At 36.3% G+C, this 19,176-nt stretch overlaps 1 protein-coding gene across 1 annotated transcript; it reads left to right on the top strand.

Moving 5' to 3' along the window:
- Positions 1–1,004: 1,004 nt before the first annotated feature.
- On the top strand, positions 1,005–17,160 carry LOC125645639 (NPC intracellular cholesterol transporter 1-like). The gene is made up of 7 exons (XM_048871282.2): positions 1,005–1,159; positions 7,245–7,395; positions 11,066–11,618; positions 11,773–11,905; positions 14,056–14,279; positions 16,314–16,408; positions 16,631–17,160. The coding sequence occupies exons 1-7, from the start codon at positions 1,097–1,099 to the stop codon at positions 16,810–16,812; spliced, it is 1,401 nt and encodes a 466-aa protein (XP_048727239.2). The 5' UTR covers positions 1,005–1,096; the 3' UTR covers positions 16,813–17,160.
- The last annotated feature ends 2,016 nt before the right edge of the window (positions 17,161–19,176 follow it).

The following is a 19,176-nucleotide window of genomic DNA, read 5'->3' as shown; positions in this document are numbered from 1 at the left end:
AAATCTTGTAAGATATATCATATGATTTACAGTTTATAAAATATCTCATAAAATATATATGATATCTTATAAACTATATTAATAATAACATAATGATGATAAAATTTATGTAGCGCTTTATATAAAACATAGTACTCTAAGGTGTTTTACAAGGTTAAGAAGAGGAAGAAAACAGTAAAACACAATTAAATGAAATGGCACATGATCTTAAATCTGTAAAATTAGTCAAATAAAACACTATAATTAAAATCAATAGCTAAAGGGGTTTTTTTAAATGTCGAGCACTATGCAAAGTAATAGAAATCAACGAGATAAAACAATAAGATTTAGAAATTTGCATTAGAACGGTCATTGACAAAAACTTGTACTGTATAAGAAGCTTAAAAATCAGGGAAAGCAACTTTTAAAAAGTTTAAAAACAAAACACGTTAATGTTTTGGCAGCTTTAATATGCTGCGGAAAGTCATTCCACATACTGGCAACCATACAAAACTATATAAACTGGCAACCATACAAAACTATATAAACTGGCAACCATACAAAACTATATAAACTGGCAACCATACAAAACTATATAAACTGGCAACCACAAACTATATAAGATATCTCCATTCACTTTATAAGATATCTTGTACAGTAAACAACATATCTTATAAAGTTTATGATATATCTTATAAATTTGTTTTTATAAGATATTTTATTAAACAAATAAGATATTTTATAGGTTTTATAAGATATCTCATAGCTCAATTTTTATAAGATATCTCATAAACTTTATGAAATGTCTCATAATACATACAAAATATCTAATATGTTTTATAAGATATATCTTACAAAAAATAAATTCATAGGATACTTTATAAGATATTTTATAGAGTTTATGAGATATCTTATATCAAAAACGTTAATAAGATATCTTATAATTTTTATAAGGTATCTTATAAAGTTTATGAGATATCCTTAAAGAGGAATAAATGTAGAAACGGCGTGCCATAGTTTAAGTTCTCTGACGTTTTGGTTTTCCCTATGCACATAGGGCCATTAAAGCGTGAACCCACTGGTACATGTAACACTTGTAAATTATCCCAGCACCAAAATGTTCGGGCACCTGTCGATCTCCGTGGCGTTTCTGCTGATAGTAGGTGCAAGTCCAGTAAAGGTTAGTAATTTGATTAAGCATCACCATATCAATTACATATTTCAATTCACTTTCAGTTGTGGGCGAATTTATTGATCAAAAACTAGTTTGAGTTTAAGTTCCAGAGCTGGGTTTCACAAAACTATCTTAAGATTGTCATAAGATAGATCGTAAGAGTGTCTTACGATCTGACTTATGACAATCATAAGATACGGCAGTACCGTTTCACAAAACTATCTTAACTTCAAGAAATCTTAAGATAGATCTTAGGACGTTGTTACATGTACATGTATACTCGTTACATTGTAAATTACCGTGTTTCCTTTATAATCTTTTAACTGCATAGATGAATTTAAATGTTACACGTAAATGAAAGATTAAAGTATACAAAAATATAAATAGGAAGTTGAAATATTTCGATTTTAGGCATTTGTAATTATCTAATATATTTATAAAATTTGATACACTGTACTTCTTTTTTTAAATCATGTGACCTACACTTTTTTCGTATTTCAAAAGTTACATTCGATTTGTGTACTATTTCAGAAATTGTGGTACAAATATTAAAACATTGAATGATATTTTTGTAGAAACAGTATATCAAAGTCTGATATATATATATATATATATATATATATATATATATATTTATTTATTTATTTTTTCTCCCCATTCCTCTCCTCCGAAAATAAAATATTTGCCTAACTAATTTGAAATACATTGTATAAAGAAAAAGACAGTCTGGATTGTTGCGTTTGTTACAAGTTAGCAACGCCGCACTTGTTTTATTCAACAAAATAATATACTGAATACAGAAAAGGGTATTCAGTAAACGAGGGTGTGGGTGGGTAGGGAAGACCAAAGACACAAGTAATACTCAACTAGATGCTGTCATAAGACAGTAATACCCGCACACAAGTGTTTGCCTTTAAATATACTCTTCGTCATTTGGTGTTACTGGCAAAGAAGCCACAATCGTTATTTTATAATTAATTAATGCATAAATTGTTAGAGGAGTTCTGGGAACCAAGGTTTTTTGTACAAAAAGCATCATTTTCGACCCCCATTTGGCCCCCAGGGCAAAAATAAAAATTCCAAAACCTTATTGCGCATCTACAGGACACCAGCAACCAATTTCCTAAAGATTATTAGGATACTGCTTAAAACGTAAAAAGAGTTCTGGGGACCTGAGTGTTCTTTTGTGCAAAAATGTCATTTTTCAACCCTCATTTGACCCCAGGGGTGAAAATAAAAATTCCAAAACCTTATTGCACATCTACAGGACACCTGCAATCATCATCCAAAAGATTATTAGGATACTGCTTAAAATGTAAGGGGAGTTCTGGGAACAAGGGGGTTTTTTTGGTACAAAATCGTCATTTTTCGACCCCCACTTCAAAAATAAAAATTCCGAAACCCTATTGTGCATCTACAGGACACCAGCAACCACCTCCCTAAAGATTATTAGGATACTGCTTAAAATGTAAGAGGAGTTCTGGGAACCAGGGTTCTTTTCTGCAAAAACCCGTCATTTTTCTACCCTCATCTGACTCCTGGGGTGAAAATGAAAATTCCAAAACCTTATTGCACATCTACAGGACACCAGCAATCATCTTCCAAAAGATTATTGGGCTACTGTGTAAAATGTAAGAGGAGTTCTGGGAACCAGAGTTTCTTTGTACAAAATCGTCATTTTTCGACCCCTATTTGATCCCAAGGCTGAAAATGAAAATTCCAAAACCTTATTGCACATCTACAGGACACCAGCAATCATTTTCCAAAAGATTATTAGGCTACTGTGTAAATTGTAAGAGGAGCTCTGGGAACCAGGGTTGTGTTAAAAAGCATCATTTTCGACCCCCATTTGGCCCCCAGGGTGAAAATGAAATTCCGAAACCTTATTGCACATCTACAGGACCCAACCAATCATCTTCCATAAGATGATTGGGCTACTGCATGAAATGTAGGAGGAGTTCTGGGAACCAGGTTTTTGTTGAAAAAACGTCATTTTTTTTACCCCCGTTTTGCCCCCAGGGTAAAATTGAATATTCTAACACCTTATCATATATCTACAGTACACCACCTATCATATTCCAAAAGATCAATTGGTTACCACTTGAAATAAAAGAGCAGTTTGAGGAAGAAGAAAGTGTGACGGACGGACGGACGGACCAGGGTAACAACAATATACCCGAACTTTCTTTAGAAAGTGCGGGTATAATCAGTGATAGCAAATTTATAACGAATGACGCATTAATCGAACAAAACGCGTGTAAGTATACGCGTGTTCGACTATACAATGTACATGTATACTGGGCGCAAAGGCTTTCCTGTGTGAAAAAGCCTATAACTGATCAATGAAATAGTACGAAAACTAAACAAACATAAAAACGTGAAGAAATAGATTCACCCAACACTGCTTTTGTGCCTACAAACAATAAATGAATGGTATTCGAATACGTTTAATTGTGACCACACAGCGGCTACAAAGTCCGTGTGCATGCACTCAGACAAATCGGTGTCAAAAGATTTTATGAAACAGTTCCCAAACTTTTTCGTTGCTGAAATATCAGTATTGTTTGACAAGGTGAAAAAAAAGGCATTTGTATTTAAGATGCTATGAATTCAACAGATTATGTCCGATCGAGTGAAGAAATGAAGAAAAATTGAATATGCCTAAATAGCGAAAGTAGGAAAAAGTTGACTGTGGGATATTCTAAACGAATATTGAGTTCATCATAAAGAACACATGTCGCGGTATACGGACCTTATCAATGATGTCCACATCCTCCATATAGTCTAATAGATTGTTTCTGTCCCTGAAACCACGTTCCCTCCGGATAATCTACCGATCTCTAAGCACAACATAGTTCAGTATAGACTGAAAACAAGTATCTGGATGTCTTAAGATTTCTAACAATCTTAAGATTATCTTAAGATATGACAGTTTTGTGAAACAGCTATGATGGATCTTATGACAAATTTTGGTCTTGAGACAGATCTTAGTCGTAAGATAGTTTTGTTGAACTGGCCCCGTGTTTAGAAATAGTTTTCATTAAGTTCGAAACGGTTTGATGGTTTAATGGTTTGGCACTAAATGGAAAGTTTCGGTTTTAAAAAACCCACATCAAAATGGCTACATGTAACATAGCACTTACATTTTGTATACGTATACCTATTTGAATTATTCTTACGATCACTCAGAAGAAGATATTTCTTCAACTTATCTTCATTTGCACGAGAGTATAATTATGCCCATGCTCAGTTAGATAGCAATACTCATTAAAACAGACGACAAAGGAAGGCTCGTGTCACAAATTATATTGAGGCAATAACTACACTTGTATAGAATAGATGATTTCCGTGATAGATTGAGAATGAACAGACACCGTTGAGTCCCTATTTACTAAGTTACCTCCATATTTGATATATTGTGATCAAGGTGGTTGTATGAAAATATGTCAAATATGTTTCTACACAGCTAACGTTACAAACAATTGCTGATATATTTGGAGTGTGCGAGGCGGCAGTTTTCAATTTTGTTAAACGCATTTCGTCTGTTACATGTTCTGAAATAATTTTAAGCACTCCAATACTAAATAGAAAGGACTTCTGGTAGTTTGTATCTAAACTAAATACTTGTATTTCAACATTCATATTGATAATGAGATGACCTTTTAATTCCATTTCAAGCATGAAATCCCTGTTAGCCATTTTACTATTTTATAATACTGTTAGCCTTTTAGCTATTTCATATATTATGAAATACATCTGCTAATTTCTCTTACTATGGGTCGTAAACTTGTATTGGTTTTTTTTTTTTTTTTTTTTTTTTTTTTTCTATATTCAATACCCATAGGTTTTGCTGCTCGCTAACACCTCTGTCAATGCAGAAATCTAAAACTTTCTTGTAAAACGCTTTGTCTTATGGTGAAATCTTGGATGTGTCCCCATTCCAAGAACACATATTGACGCAAGCGTCAAATAGGCCGCAAATGACCGATCCCGATACACACTGTCATAAGGATAAAAAGCTCCGATCTTTTCCGAATAGTTGTTTACAACTCCTAAAAAAATAGCTTGGGATTCTGCATACTAAATTATCGTAACATTTAGATACACCTTAGATACGCTTGTATCGTGGGTAACACAAGTATCATTCTTCGTCGCAAACCACGTGGCCGATTATCTCCATTCACTCTTTGTCAAAGTTAAGTACCCCCGAACTCAGTATCTCTGTTCACTGTTACAGGTGTATCGCGGGTACTCAGTATCTCTGTTCACTGTTACAGACTCAGTATCTCTGTTCACTGTTACAGACTCAGTATCTCTGTTCACTGTTACAGGTGTATCGCGGGTACTCAGTATCTCTGTTCACTGTTACAGGTGTATCGCGGGTACTCAGTATCTCTGTTCACTGTTACAGACTCAGTATCTTTGTTCACTGTTACAGACTCAGTATCTCTGTTCACTGTTACAGGTGTATCGCGGGTACTCAGTATCTCTGTACACTGTTACAGGTGTATCGCGGGTACTCAGTATCTCTGTTCACTGTTACAGACTCAGTATCTCTGTTCACTGTTACAGGTGTATCGCGGGTACTCAGTATCTCTGTTCACTGTTACAGACTCAGTATCTCTGTTCACTGTTACAGACTCAGTATCTCTGTACACTATTACAGATGTATCGCGTGTACTCAGTATATCTGTTCACTGTTACAGGTGTATCGCGGGTAATCAGTATCTCTGTTCACTGTTACAGGTGTATCGCGGGTAATCAGTATCTCTGTTCACTGTTACAGGTGTATCGCGGGTACTCAGTATCTCTGTACACTGTTACAGGTGTATCGCGGGTACTCAGTATCTCTGTTCACTGTTACAGACTCAGTATCTCTGTTCACTGTTACAGGTGTATCGCGGGTACTCAGTATCTCTGTTCACTGTTACAGATGTATCGCGGGTACTCAGTATCTCTGTTCACTATTACAGATGTATCGCGGGTACTCAGTATCTCTGTTCACTGTTACAGACTCAGTATCTCTATTCACTGTTACAGACTCAGTATCTCTGTTCACTGTTACAGACTCAGTATCTCTGTTCACTGTTACAGACTCAGTATCTCTGTTCACTGTTACAGATGTATCGCGTGTACTCAGTATATCTGTTCACTGTTACAGACTCAGTATCTCTGTTCACTGTTACAGACTCAGTATATCTGTTCACTGTTACAGGTGTATCGCGGGTACTCAGTATCTCTGTTCACTGTATCGCGGGTACTCAGTATCTCTGTTCACTGTTACAGACTCAGTATCTCTGTTCACTGTTACAGATGTATCGCGGGTACTCAGTATCTCTGTTAACTGTTACAGACTCAGTATCTCTGTTCACTATTACAGATGTATCGCGTGTACTCAGTATCTCTGTTCACTGTTACAGATGTATCGCGGGTACTCAGTATCTCTGTTAACTGTTACAGACTCAGTATCTCTGTACACTATTACAGATGTATCGCGTGTACTCAGTATATCTGTTCACTGTTACAGACTCAGTATCTCTGTTCACTGTTACAGACTCAGTATATCTGTTCACTGTTACAGGTGTATCGCGGGTACTCAGTATCTCTGTTCACTGTCACAGGTGTATCGCGGGTACTCAGTATCTCTGTTCACTGTCACAGGTGTATCGCGGGTATTCAGTATCTCTGTTCACTGTCACAGGTGTATCGCGGGTACTCAGTATCTCTGTTCACTGTTACAGGTGTATCGCGGGTACTCTATCTACACATACACAGCTATCGCGAAATGCTTATATCATGGGCATTATAAATCAATTTACGGATATCGCGAAAGTACGCGTATACCACGGGTACTATACCTTATGCTTAGTTTGCAGTGAGCCTTATCCCTTCCCCCTTTTACCCGGGTTCTTATTACACAAAATAGATCCCATGCACCATAATTCATACATATTATTTATTTATTGCATGGAAACAGAATTATGAATGAATACAGTGTAGATTACTTTGTTTTATTCCATTAGGGAATAAGAAAAAATATATATTTAGAAAAAACAAGCTAATTGTAACTAATGAATAAATCATGTTGTAGGCAGACAATCATGGAAAGTGTGTCATGTACGGACAATGTAAACAAACTCCTAGAGGGGCACTTCCCTGTACCAACAGTGACCCCGCGAGAACTCTTCAAGACCCCAAAGCTCTGCAGATTTTGAAAGACTTATGCCCGGATCTGTATGCAGGTATAGAACTTTTCTTAGATGTCATTTGTTACACCCTAAATCGTCGCCCCATCTCAAATCGTCGCCACGATTTGGGATGACATTTCACACCACATCGTCGCCCGGCATCCCATGGGACAAGATTGCACTACCATTATTAGGGACGACGATTTGGGATGTACTACAGTATACCCCAAATCGTCGCCCGTCCTAAATCGTCGTCCACCAATATTTCATAGACGTTTTTAGGATAGATTACACAGAATATATTTTATATGCGGGAAGGGTGGTTTCACTTGGTCTGTTTGTTTGTCTGTCCGCATTCATATCTCTGGTGTTTGTCGACCTATTCAAGCTATTGGGCTGAAATTTTGTATGTAGATTACAAGTGACCCTCTGATATGCCTCCCCAAAACTGAGAATTCTGGAATGAGAGTTTAAAGTGCCGAGAGCGGTGTACACTTTTCAGCAACTCTGCCAAATCTCTAGTGTTTTTGAACCGATATGTTGGTTACATGTGTTCCTGGCATGTGCTTCCCGTAACATGAAATTTCTTGATCGCGAACTCAAAGCGCCAAAAGCTGTCATAGCGAACTATTTTCGACTGTCACTTTGGTGTTTGTGAACCGATTGAGCTGAAATTTTGCATGTAGGTTATATGGGACTACACATTTAGGTTTCATTTCATAGAGAGAGATAGCAACGAGACTAACAAAATTTTGAGAAATAAAGAGGAAGGATGGGTGTTTCTCGAGGTTTTCACGAGTGTCCAAACGGCGGGAGAGTGTCCAAACGGTAGCTAACAGACGTTATCTAATATAATCTGAGGTCACTTACACGTTTGCGATGCACAAGACATAATAACCCCGTGATCAGCAGAATGACCCTACAACGTTAACAAAAGGCAAAATGATTCATTGTCGGACACCTCTCTCTCTCTCTCTCTCTCTCTCTCTCTCTCTCTCTCTCTCTCTCTCTCTCTCTCCCTCCCTCTCTGGGGCGGGAGGATTGGACGAAAAAAAATAATATAGACAAAAATGACACCACCACCACCATCAACAACAAATACAACTCTTTCAATAGTAATAACACCACTACCAACCAAAACAACAATAACAAATAATATGATCTTAATAAATATTTAATTCAAGAAATATACAACAGAACAAGTAAAAGACGAAGTAGAAGATTAAAATGTCTTGCCTATAGGGTCCAGAGAACCTTTGTGGCCATAGCTGGACAACAGAAGATGTAGGATAGATTACACAGAATATATTTTATATGCGGGAAGGGTGGTTTCACTTGGTCTGTTTGTTTGTCTGTCCGCATTCATATCTCTGGTGTTTGTCGACCTATTCAAGCTATTGGGCTGAAATTTTGTATGTAGATTACAAGTGACCCTCTGATATGCCTCCCCAAAACTGAGAATTCTGGAATGAGAGTTTAAAGTGCCGAGAGCGGTGTACACTTTTCAGCAACTCTGCCAAATCTCTAGTGTTTTTGAACCGATATGTTGGTTACATGTGTTCCTGGCATGTGCTTCCCGTAACATGAAATTTCTTGATCGCGAACTCAAAGCGCCAAAAGCTGTCATAGCGAACTATTTTCGACTGTCACTTTGGTGTTTGTGAACCGATTGAGCTGAAATTTTGCATGTAGGTTATATGGGACTACACATTTAGGTTTCATTTCATAGAGAGAGATAGCAACGAGACTAACAAAATTTTGAGAAATAAAGAGGAAGGATGGGTGTTTCTCGAGGTTTTCACGAGTGTCCAAACGGCGGGAGAGTGTCCAAACGGTAGCTAACAGACGTTATCTAATATAATCTGAGGTCACTTACACGTTTGCGATGCACAAGACATAATAACCCCGTGATCAGCAGAATTTATGAAAAAGGAGGAGAGGAGAAGGAGTTAACAAACAGGGCCAGTTTGTATGTAAATGATGTTTCCAAATAGTTGTTGCAAGGGGGACGACAATTTGGGATGTGAGGTTATGCCCAACTCGTCGCCGGCGACGATTTAGGACGGGCGACAATTTGGGGTGTTACATAAGAAACCCCAAATCGTCGCCGGTGACGATTTAGGATGGGCGACGATTTGGGGTGTAAGAGTCATTTATATTTTTACGAAAGCCCATTGAGCTCGATCATTTTCGTAGCTGAAAAAATATTCCGTGTTATACATTGTAACGCATAAAGTTTGCGAATAAACGCGTAATTTTTGCGATATAATGCGCAACGTCCGCGAAAACCGCGAAATTTCGCAAAATGAATTCTGACAGTTTCACTATTGTTACGGTTGACGTATTCTAATAAAAAATGTATGACTTAATTTCATGATTGAATGAACTTCGTTTCAATTTTTTTATTTTTGGACTATTTTTTTCTTCAATGCTTTCATACCTGTTTTTAATGTATGCATATAAAATTCGGGGTTATGGAAATATTGATATTGTTGAACGTCTTCATACATTTGTTAAATAACCGGTCGTGGTAGCTCAGTGGTAGAATATTCGCTTCGTAACCGGGAGGTCGTGCGTTCGAACCCCGCTCGTGTCGCTCGTCAAACCTAAGACGTTAAAATAGATAGTGATTGCTCCTCCGCCAAACGCTCGGCAATTAGAACCAGTTTAATTCTTCTTAGGGGAATTCTATGCTGGATTCGTATTTCCAAGGAGAAAGTCTTTACTACAACAACGGATCTTTCGGATATCGACCTTAAAAACGGAGGTCCCGTGTCGCGACAGGCATTGGTACGTTAAAGAACTCTCACTGCTACAGGCCTGAGCATTAGACATAGGTCTATATTTGTGGTACTTCATCTACAGCTGATGACATCTCAATGAAAGGTAAAGATAAGGAACAGTGATCAATTTCATAATTCCTAAAAGCAATGCAAAATAGAGAGTTGGGTAAACACGGACCCCTGGATATACCAGAAGTGAGATCATGTGTCTAGAAGGGGTAAGCATCCCCTGTCGACCAGTCACACCCGCCGCAAACACGGACCCTTGGATATACCAGCGGTGGGATCAGGTACCTAGGAAGAGTAAGCTCAACATGTCAGAATGAATTTTTTTTTTCGAAGGAACGTAAAACAAAGAAACAAACGTTTCTTATAACATACATAATCTAAAAAGTAGTACGTCAAATTATACGGTTTACAGTCACTCGGATCACTCGATCGATTCCATCTAGATGTAGGGTACCGGAATCTTCCGCAGTTTGCCGAATGGGTTTACAGTGAAACTGGACAATATCCTTCATATATAACAATGTTTACTAGAATGATTTCTGCTTGGGCAAAACTTATCAACAGCAATGGTAATAAATTAAGTAAGATTTTGTACTGTGACTTTTCAAACATTTGGTTTGAGCATGTACCATGCAAAACATCATAAAGTCATGTGGATTAAGAAAACGGTTGATCAAGGGCTGATTGAAGACTTCAAAAACACGTTTTACTGCATCCCCAAATTATGAAATAAGGCCAGATTGCAGTCCTGGGCCATTTGTTCTCTTTTCGCATGAATGCTCCTGCAAAACATGTACTTACGATGACACTGTATAGTGATGGTGTTTTTGATAATTTAGCAAGGTATTTAGCACTGCATGCATGTATTCATGCTTGGTTCCACGAAATTATGTTCTTTTAAAATTTCAAGATTCATCCTCATCATGTTTCAGGTGGTAACACAAAGACCTGTTGTGATGCAAACCAGCTGGAAAGCATGAACAAAAATATAGGACTCATCAAGCAGATTTTCTCTAGATGCCCTTCTTGTCTACACAATTTTATGAACATGTTTTGTCAAATGACATGCAGTCCAACACAAAGCACGTTTCTCAAAGTCACCAGTAATGACAGTCGATCAGTGCGCTCCTTGGATTACGTCATATCACGTGATTTTACCTACGGAATGTTTAATTCTTGCAGAAATGTCAAATTACCTAGTGCAGGCGATAAAGCTTTATCAGTTGTTTGTGGCAGATCAGCCAAGTATTGCACACCAGAAAGTCTTCTAAACTATCTTGGTTCTACGTCAAATGGTAACACACCATTCGATATTTCGTTCACCATATCGAACAAGAATGTAACGATTGGAAAAGAGGTTTATCATCCAATGAACGAAACAACATCACGCTGTTTAGATACGTGTTCCAAGACAGACTGTGGCGTCCCTAAGCTACCCGAACCACTTCCCTGCCCAGGTGGTTCGTGTTTTAAAGGACATATAAGGTACACATTTATTTCCAGTACATATTGATGAATCACACTATAAAATCTAAATCAGCAGTATTTTTATTGCTTCATCATTAACGATTAAAAAAAGAAGAAGGAAAACCGCGTTTATGATGTTATGCTTTGTACGTTTGTTACTCTCGTCTTTCAGGCCAATTTACAGACAAGAGCAGGTCGTTATAACTCGCCCAAAGAACCACACTGTCGTCAAGCATTTTTTACCCCCTCCGTCAAATGACATTGTCAATTACACGTCATTGTTTGACAAGGAGTTTCTGCATCTTGTAAGTGTTTCATTCTCCGCTTTGTATTGTTGATTGTTTACATAAAGAAGACGTATCCCTGTGAAAGTATTTAATTTTCACGGTTAACACATTTTTACAATTTTGACACAGACATTATCCGGATTGTTTGTAACCCTTTCACTGTCAATCCCGAGCCATGAGGGGGGGGGGGGGGGGGGGGGGGGGGGGGCACCAGATTATTTCCAGCTTATCCTCGGCTTGTTCTGATACCAAGTTAGGTTGAATGGAACAATTTAAAATATTAAGTATACATAGTGATGATAACTATAGCCTTTAAAAAATACGGCCAATCTTTAAAGAAATATTAAAGAGGCATACTAAATGCATGTGTGCACGAGTACTGAAAATTAAGGTAATTCCACCCTTCTAGATAGGTTCAATCTTATATTTGATTGTTGATTCTTCAACTAATATTTCTTAGTAACAAATAAAAATGATAAAATAAGTATGTTGTGGTATTTTAAATAAAATGTTTTATCAATTAGCACAATATACCTGTTATCAACGTCAGAAAATTGCAATTTTCCTTATACAGCATTATCAAAATTTCACGAAAAGTGGTTGTAAGGATATAATAATATTTATGACAATTTCATGAAACTGTTTCTTTAAAAAAGATACAAAATACTTGTGAAAAATAAAGGAAATCTATCGCATAATGGACTTGATAAATAATTTAATGAAAACAGAGTTATTGCCCTTGGATTAATATTTTGAAACATATAATTGATTATTCATATAAAACTTTTGGAATATCTTATGGTTAACAAGATTTTTCACAATATCTATTGAAAAAGATTCCAACAACATTTATATTCCTGTCATCATTGACTTTGCGAAATCTAATAACGTCACAGGCGGGTGGAACTACCGTGAACTATATACCACAGGACTATAGATTGAGAGGGTGCTATTCCAGTTCTAACAGTTGTATATGGGCATGCAAAAAAGAGAAACCTGTATGTAAATAAATACAAGTGTATATTGCAATATAGAAATGCTCTTAAAACTTGTTTAAATAATTTTAGATTGTTTTGTCATTAATCTTGTTAAGTTGTACGTAAAAATATATATCATATATTGAATAACATTTAGATATTCAAAGCATTCCCAGTATGTCATTCAGTAAATATATTTGATTTCCCCTTCATATCCTTTTATCTTTTAATGAAAAGGTAGGTTAAAACGGCTATTGAGTGATAATGTCGAGACCTGCTTTTAGCACTTTTAATTTGATCACTATTATTATTTTACAAATGAGAAAATAATACAATCACCTAATTATTAGAATACTTGCATGGAAGTTTCATATCAGAATTAAATAGAAGTTTATCTCATGTATTCTGATATATTCTTTTTTTTTTTTTTATCGAATAAAAAAATAATTCGGACCGAGACCGGGTTTTAGTCACTGGACCGAGACCGGGTTTTAGTCATGGGACCAAGTTTTGGTCACGGAACCGAGACCGAGTTTAATCACTACCAAGTAGTGGATAGTGCTTTCGCTTAGTAAGCGCTCTATCACGGGTTTGAATCCGCAAATTGTTAGATTTTTTTCTGATTAAATGGGGTTAAATGTGAAAAGTTAGAAGATGACAAAAACGTAAAGTTGCACAAAAGAAATTGTGATAGTGTACATATATAAAACAAGGCTTACTGGCTATTACATTGGATTTGGTATTACATATGATGTAGTATTGCCTGAATGTCTATACGTTTTCTTTAGGTCTTCAGTGGGTCTTCACTTTGATATGTTCTAGCCAGAAAAAAAAAACTGAGTCTAAAAAGCTTTAAGACGATTTATTTTTATTATATAAAGGTGAATCGAACACTTTGATTGAGCTTTCTATTGAAGAATTGTTGCATTTAACTTGGGTGATTATTGAAGGCCTCTTTTTAATACAATGTCCCACAGTAAAGGCAACCCAGACACTGAGACATCGATTCCATATATCTATATCTTTAGAATAAAATTGTTATATTCATGTCAGAGAAAGAGAGAAAGTGAGAGAGAGGGGTATGTGAGTTGAGAGGTTGGGGCTTTTACTGAGAAATAAAATACCTCTGTTAACGTGTAGGTTTATCTTTGAAGAAACATTGCTTAAACTGATATAATATTCTGCTTTTAGCTTGTAGATTTTCAAGACATGATAAAAAAGTTATCTGTGAAATATGAAAATCAACTTATCCGGTTGGAGGATATTTGTTACAGACCAACAGGCCAAGCCTGCGCTGAAATTAGTGTCCTTGAATACTGGCAAAATAACCACACAGCTATAGACAAGATCAAAATGGGTGACTTTGGATTTTTCACCATAGCAAACTACCTGGATCATCTAACAAAATGTTCTTCGTAAGTTCTTTGTGGCAACTATAATGAAGTTGACGTGGATTCTGCGAAAACACGTCGTTAATCTGGTGATTGTTGAGTCAGATAATCTTATGAAGTACTTTTCACGTCACATGAGTTTAATGTGAATTGTTTAATTCGTGGCTCCAGAGTCAGGTTGTTTTAGGATATGACTTAGATAGCAGAAGTGCCTTATTTCTTTAAGAATCTACTTCTTGGATCCAAAATATAAAGTAACTAAACCGTGCACACACATTTATCAATATTAATTATTAGAAAAGTCTCTACCGAACTTTTGCAATTGATGGCTTTCGGATTAGGGATTCTTGTGCTAGACTGGAGTTCTCTATTCTCATATAGACTGGAGTTCTCTATTCTCATATAGACTGGAGTTCTCTATTCTCATATAGACTGGAGTTCTCTATTCTCATATAGACTGGAGTTCTCTATTCTCATATAGACTGGAGTTCTCTATTCTCATATAGACTGGAGTTCTCTATTCTCATGTAGACTGGAGTTCTCTATTCTCATATAGACTGGAGTTCTCTATTCTCATATAGACTGGAGTTCTCTATTCTCATATAGACTGGAGTTCTCTATTCTCATGTAGACTGGAGTTCTCTATTCTCATATAGACTGGAGTTCTCTATTCTCATATAGACTGGAGTTCTCTATTCTCATATAGACTGGAGTTCTCTATTCTCATGTAGACTGGAGTTCTCTATTCTCATGTAGACTGGAGTTCTCTATTCTCATATAGACTGGAGTTCTCTATTCTCATATAGACTGGAGTTCTCTATTCTCATATAGACTGGAGTTCTCTATTCTCATGTAGACTGGAGTTCTCTATTCTCATATAGACTGGAGTTCTCTATTCTCATATAGGGCTGCAATACGTGGACCATAGGTACTTGATGTTCTAGAATGAAGTGGCACCCCTCGCCTTAAATTGTTTGAATATTGTTTTTAAAACCGACGGTAATTTTTGCCATTTTGCGGTTTTCAACACCGTTCTCCCTTTCTTGGGTGCAATCGCAACCACACACCCCGTTGAAAATTAAGGGACCTCCGTGGCCGAGTGGTTAGAGCATCGCGCTTAACATCACACGGCCTCTCACCTCTGTCGGCGCGGGTTCGAATCCCGCGGGTTCGAATCCCGCTCGCGCCGGTAAGTGAGAAAGTTTCCCAGTTTACTTGATGAAGGTCGGTGGTCTCTTCCCAGGTACATTGTATCTGGGTTCTCTCTTCCACCAACAAAAACTGGGCGGCACCATATAACTGAAAAAATTGTTGAGTGTGGCGGTAAACAACAATCAATCAATCAACTCGGTAAAGAAAATTATTTTTAAACACAATTAAATACAATTCCATTGCATAGCCCCTCTAACTGATACTCAGGTGACCGATTAGGCTTGTGTGCCTCTGAAATTCATGGTCCTTAGATTTTATAATTAAGATGACCTATACAAAAATAAAGTAAAATAGATGCATAAAATGGTCTTTTATATGGATGATTAGGGGAATACATTTATACTTCTGCTATCCTGATGATGTTTTCCCAGTAATGGAAATCCATGCTAGTAAATATACTGCTGCAACACATGTTCGGTAACATATCTGAAAGTACAGAATTATGAAGTGTGTTTATATTTAGAATCAATGTAACTTAAGGGGACTGTTGACGGACTGAAAAGAAGTATTTAAAAAAAAAAACAACCATTTTTTGGCCCCAGTTTCTCAATGGAATTCCCAATAAAAGATTATGTTAAACACGAATTAAGTGTTGATGAGACTTATCCCACCATCAACATGCAGTTTATATTTGTTCTTTTTAATATTCAGGTAAAGACCCTTTGTTTTTGTATTGGTTCATCATGTTGAGGAGGGGGTGACTTTGGTTGCATTAGCATAGTACTGAAGAATGACATGAATGCTGTTTTGGTAAACCCCCGGGCACTTGTTTCCGTAAATAAAGTGATGACGTCAGTATGCTAAGAGTTAATTCTCCTTGTTGATTGCCTTTGATTTTAATTGTAGATATCCCCAGGCGTATGATGGCACACTGAACATTTCCTGTGTTTCCACGTCAAATCAAACCATATACCCCAACATGGTCTTCGCTGGTTATGGAGGTAAGTCAAGGGTGTTATAGATGTACGGTTTCTTGCTCTGATATCTATTGTCGTAATATTTTTTAATATGTGATGTGGCTATAAATACAACTTTGTCATTCATAATTTTGTAGTAACTTAAAAATTAAAACATGACTCAAAAGTGAAAGGAAATACAATGTACATATAAATCTAAGAATATATTTAAATGTAAACACGAATATTTTCTTATTTTTATTTTAGGAGAAAATGAAGTGGAATATTACAATAACACCATTGCTTTTGTCACTACGTTTCTGGTGCAGAATTACCAGGATGATCGCATGAATGCCGTAGCTCGTGCATGGGAAGCAGGGTTCAGAGAATTTGTGGAGACCTTCCCTAAAACCAACATGACAGCTTCGGTTCATACCCCTACCTTTTAATGAATAGCGATGTACATTCATTCTAAGACTATAAGATACATGTATCCCTCTCTTTGATACATAAAATTGCATAAACAGTCATACAGATATTGAATATTTACATTTCATAGCATGAGTTTTATATTTTCTACATAAGAATTATATGTACATAGATGGTTGGAAAAAATAGTGATATGAGCTAGGTTATACCGTCAAGATTGTCGAGCTATTATTAAAGGATGTTTTTGCATACAAAACAAAATGGTGTGCATCTTCTAAGAGTCCACATGAACACTTAGAGTCTGCAATAATATTATGTCTGTGTAAATTATATGGGCTGCAATAACATTACATCTTTGCTAATCATAATGTGTCTTAGTTTTGTATGAATAATGTTTACAAATTTATTTCGGTGTATAAAATCTTAAAGAGGATTAACAACATCACTCTGAAGACATTTTTAGCTCACCTGAGCTGAAAGTTCAAGTGAACTATTCTGATCACCGTCTGTCTGTCTGTAAACTTTTCACATTTTCTTCTTCTCCAGAACTACTGGGCCAATTTCAATTAAAATTGGTACAAATCATCCTTAGACGAAGGGAATTCAAGTTTTATCAAATGAAGAGGCCATGCTCCTTCAAAGGAGAGATAATCACGAAAAGGCAAAAATAGGGTGGGGTCATTTAAAAATCTTCTCAAGAACCACAGAATCAGAAAAATTTACATTTACATGAAAGCTTCCTGACATAGAGCAGATTTATGTTGTTAAAATCATGGCTCCCGGGGGTAGGGTGGGGCCACAATGGGGGGGGGGGGTGTTCAAAGTTTTATATGATGATATATAGGACAATCTGTTAAATATCTCTTGAACTATTTAAGCTAGGGCTTTCATATTTATGTATGCATTCTTTAAGTCAATACCTTTTTTAAGATGTGATACAATGGTGTGTGATCGCGTGACCTTGATCTGGAAGTTTGACCTACTTTTATCAAACATTTTACTTATTCAATATTTCCTGAACTATTCAAGGTAGATCTTTCATATTTTGTAAATGTAATTCAAATGGAAAGACTATTCATTTTATATCATGGCATTTGACTTTATAACCTTAAAATCAAAGTTTTACTTACTTTTAAGAAAATATAACCTATTAGATATATCTGGACTGGAACTATTTTAGATAGGGCTTTCATATTTTGTATACAGATTCCTTATGGCAAGACTGTGTTTAATGTTAACCTTGGAGTTTGACCTACTTTTTAAACAAAACCTGACGTAAAAATGTATTCAATATATCCTCAACTATCTAAGGTAGGGCTTTCATCTTTTGTACATAGATGTTTTATGACAAAACCTTGTGATAAAATCGTGTTTGATCTTGTGATCTTGGCCTACTTTATAAAAACTTGACCTAATTAATATCTACTTAAACTCGAAGTTTTACCTTCTTTTAAGAAAATATAACCTATTTGATATATCTGGACTGGAACTATTTTAGATAGGGCTTTCATGTTTTGTATACAGATTTCTTGTGGTAAAGGCCGTTTTAGTCACATTGGTGTTGAGGCATATCTGTATTTCAGTTATATCGTGATGGCGTCAACATTTTTCATGGGAATAAAGATTTATAAAAGATTATTTTAAAAATCACAACTGCTGAACAACTGCATGGCCAAAGTGACTCATATGAGTGATGTAGCCCATGGGAACTCTTATTAAAGAAACCTAAAGGGGTTGCTTACTTTGTGTGAATGCTGAATGAATTCCTCTTTAAATTCGACCCCAAGCGATGCAATTGCCTGTGATCCGAACGGAGACCCCTCCCTCCAATTTAAGAGTATGAAGTTTGGGCAGAAGAGAAATTTTTAGGTTCCTTTTCTGCTTGTCAACAATTGTAGAAGAAAATTTCTCCTCCAAAATAGATACAGTGAAAAGTTTTTATCTTAAGAGAGTAGACACCGTAAATTTAAGTTTTCAAGGTAAACCAAGTTTTTTGTATGCTTCTTTACGATATTGTGACCATCCCTGGGCTGTTTGTGTTGTGAGACAAATTCCTATATGCATGTACAATCGCCAAAGAATAATCGAAGAAGTTGTTCTACCTTTTTAAAGGTGACAAATACCAATGGCGGATTTAAGGGGGGGGGGGCGCAGCCGGCGCGTCCCCCCCTAAATTAAATTTTCAAGTCTAAGGTAAATCGGGGTATCTTGTTTAGAAAAATGTGCTAAACGATAAAAGAAGCAATAATTTCTTAATAAATGACAAAATATTTTGATTTCTTGCATTACTGTATTGGGAGAACTTAATTTTGTTCCAGAAACCCTTAAAATTTGCGTCATTTTATTAGAAATGATAGAAAATAGTACAAATGACTAAATAGGAG

Source organism: Ostrea edulis, chromosome 6 (genome assembly GCF_947568905.1).
Source record: "Ostrea edulis chromosome 6, xbOstEdul1.1, whole genome shotgun sequence".
NCBI lineage: Eukaryota > Metazoa > Mollusca > Bivalvia > Ostreida > Ostreidae > Ostrea > Ostrea edulis.
The sequence above is the reverse complement of the archived record's forward strand: the minus strand, read 5'-3'. Positions and strand labels throughout refer to the sequence as shown.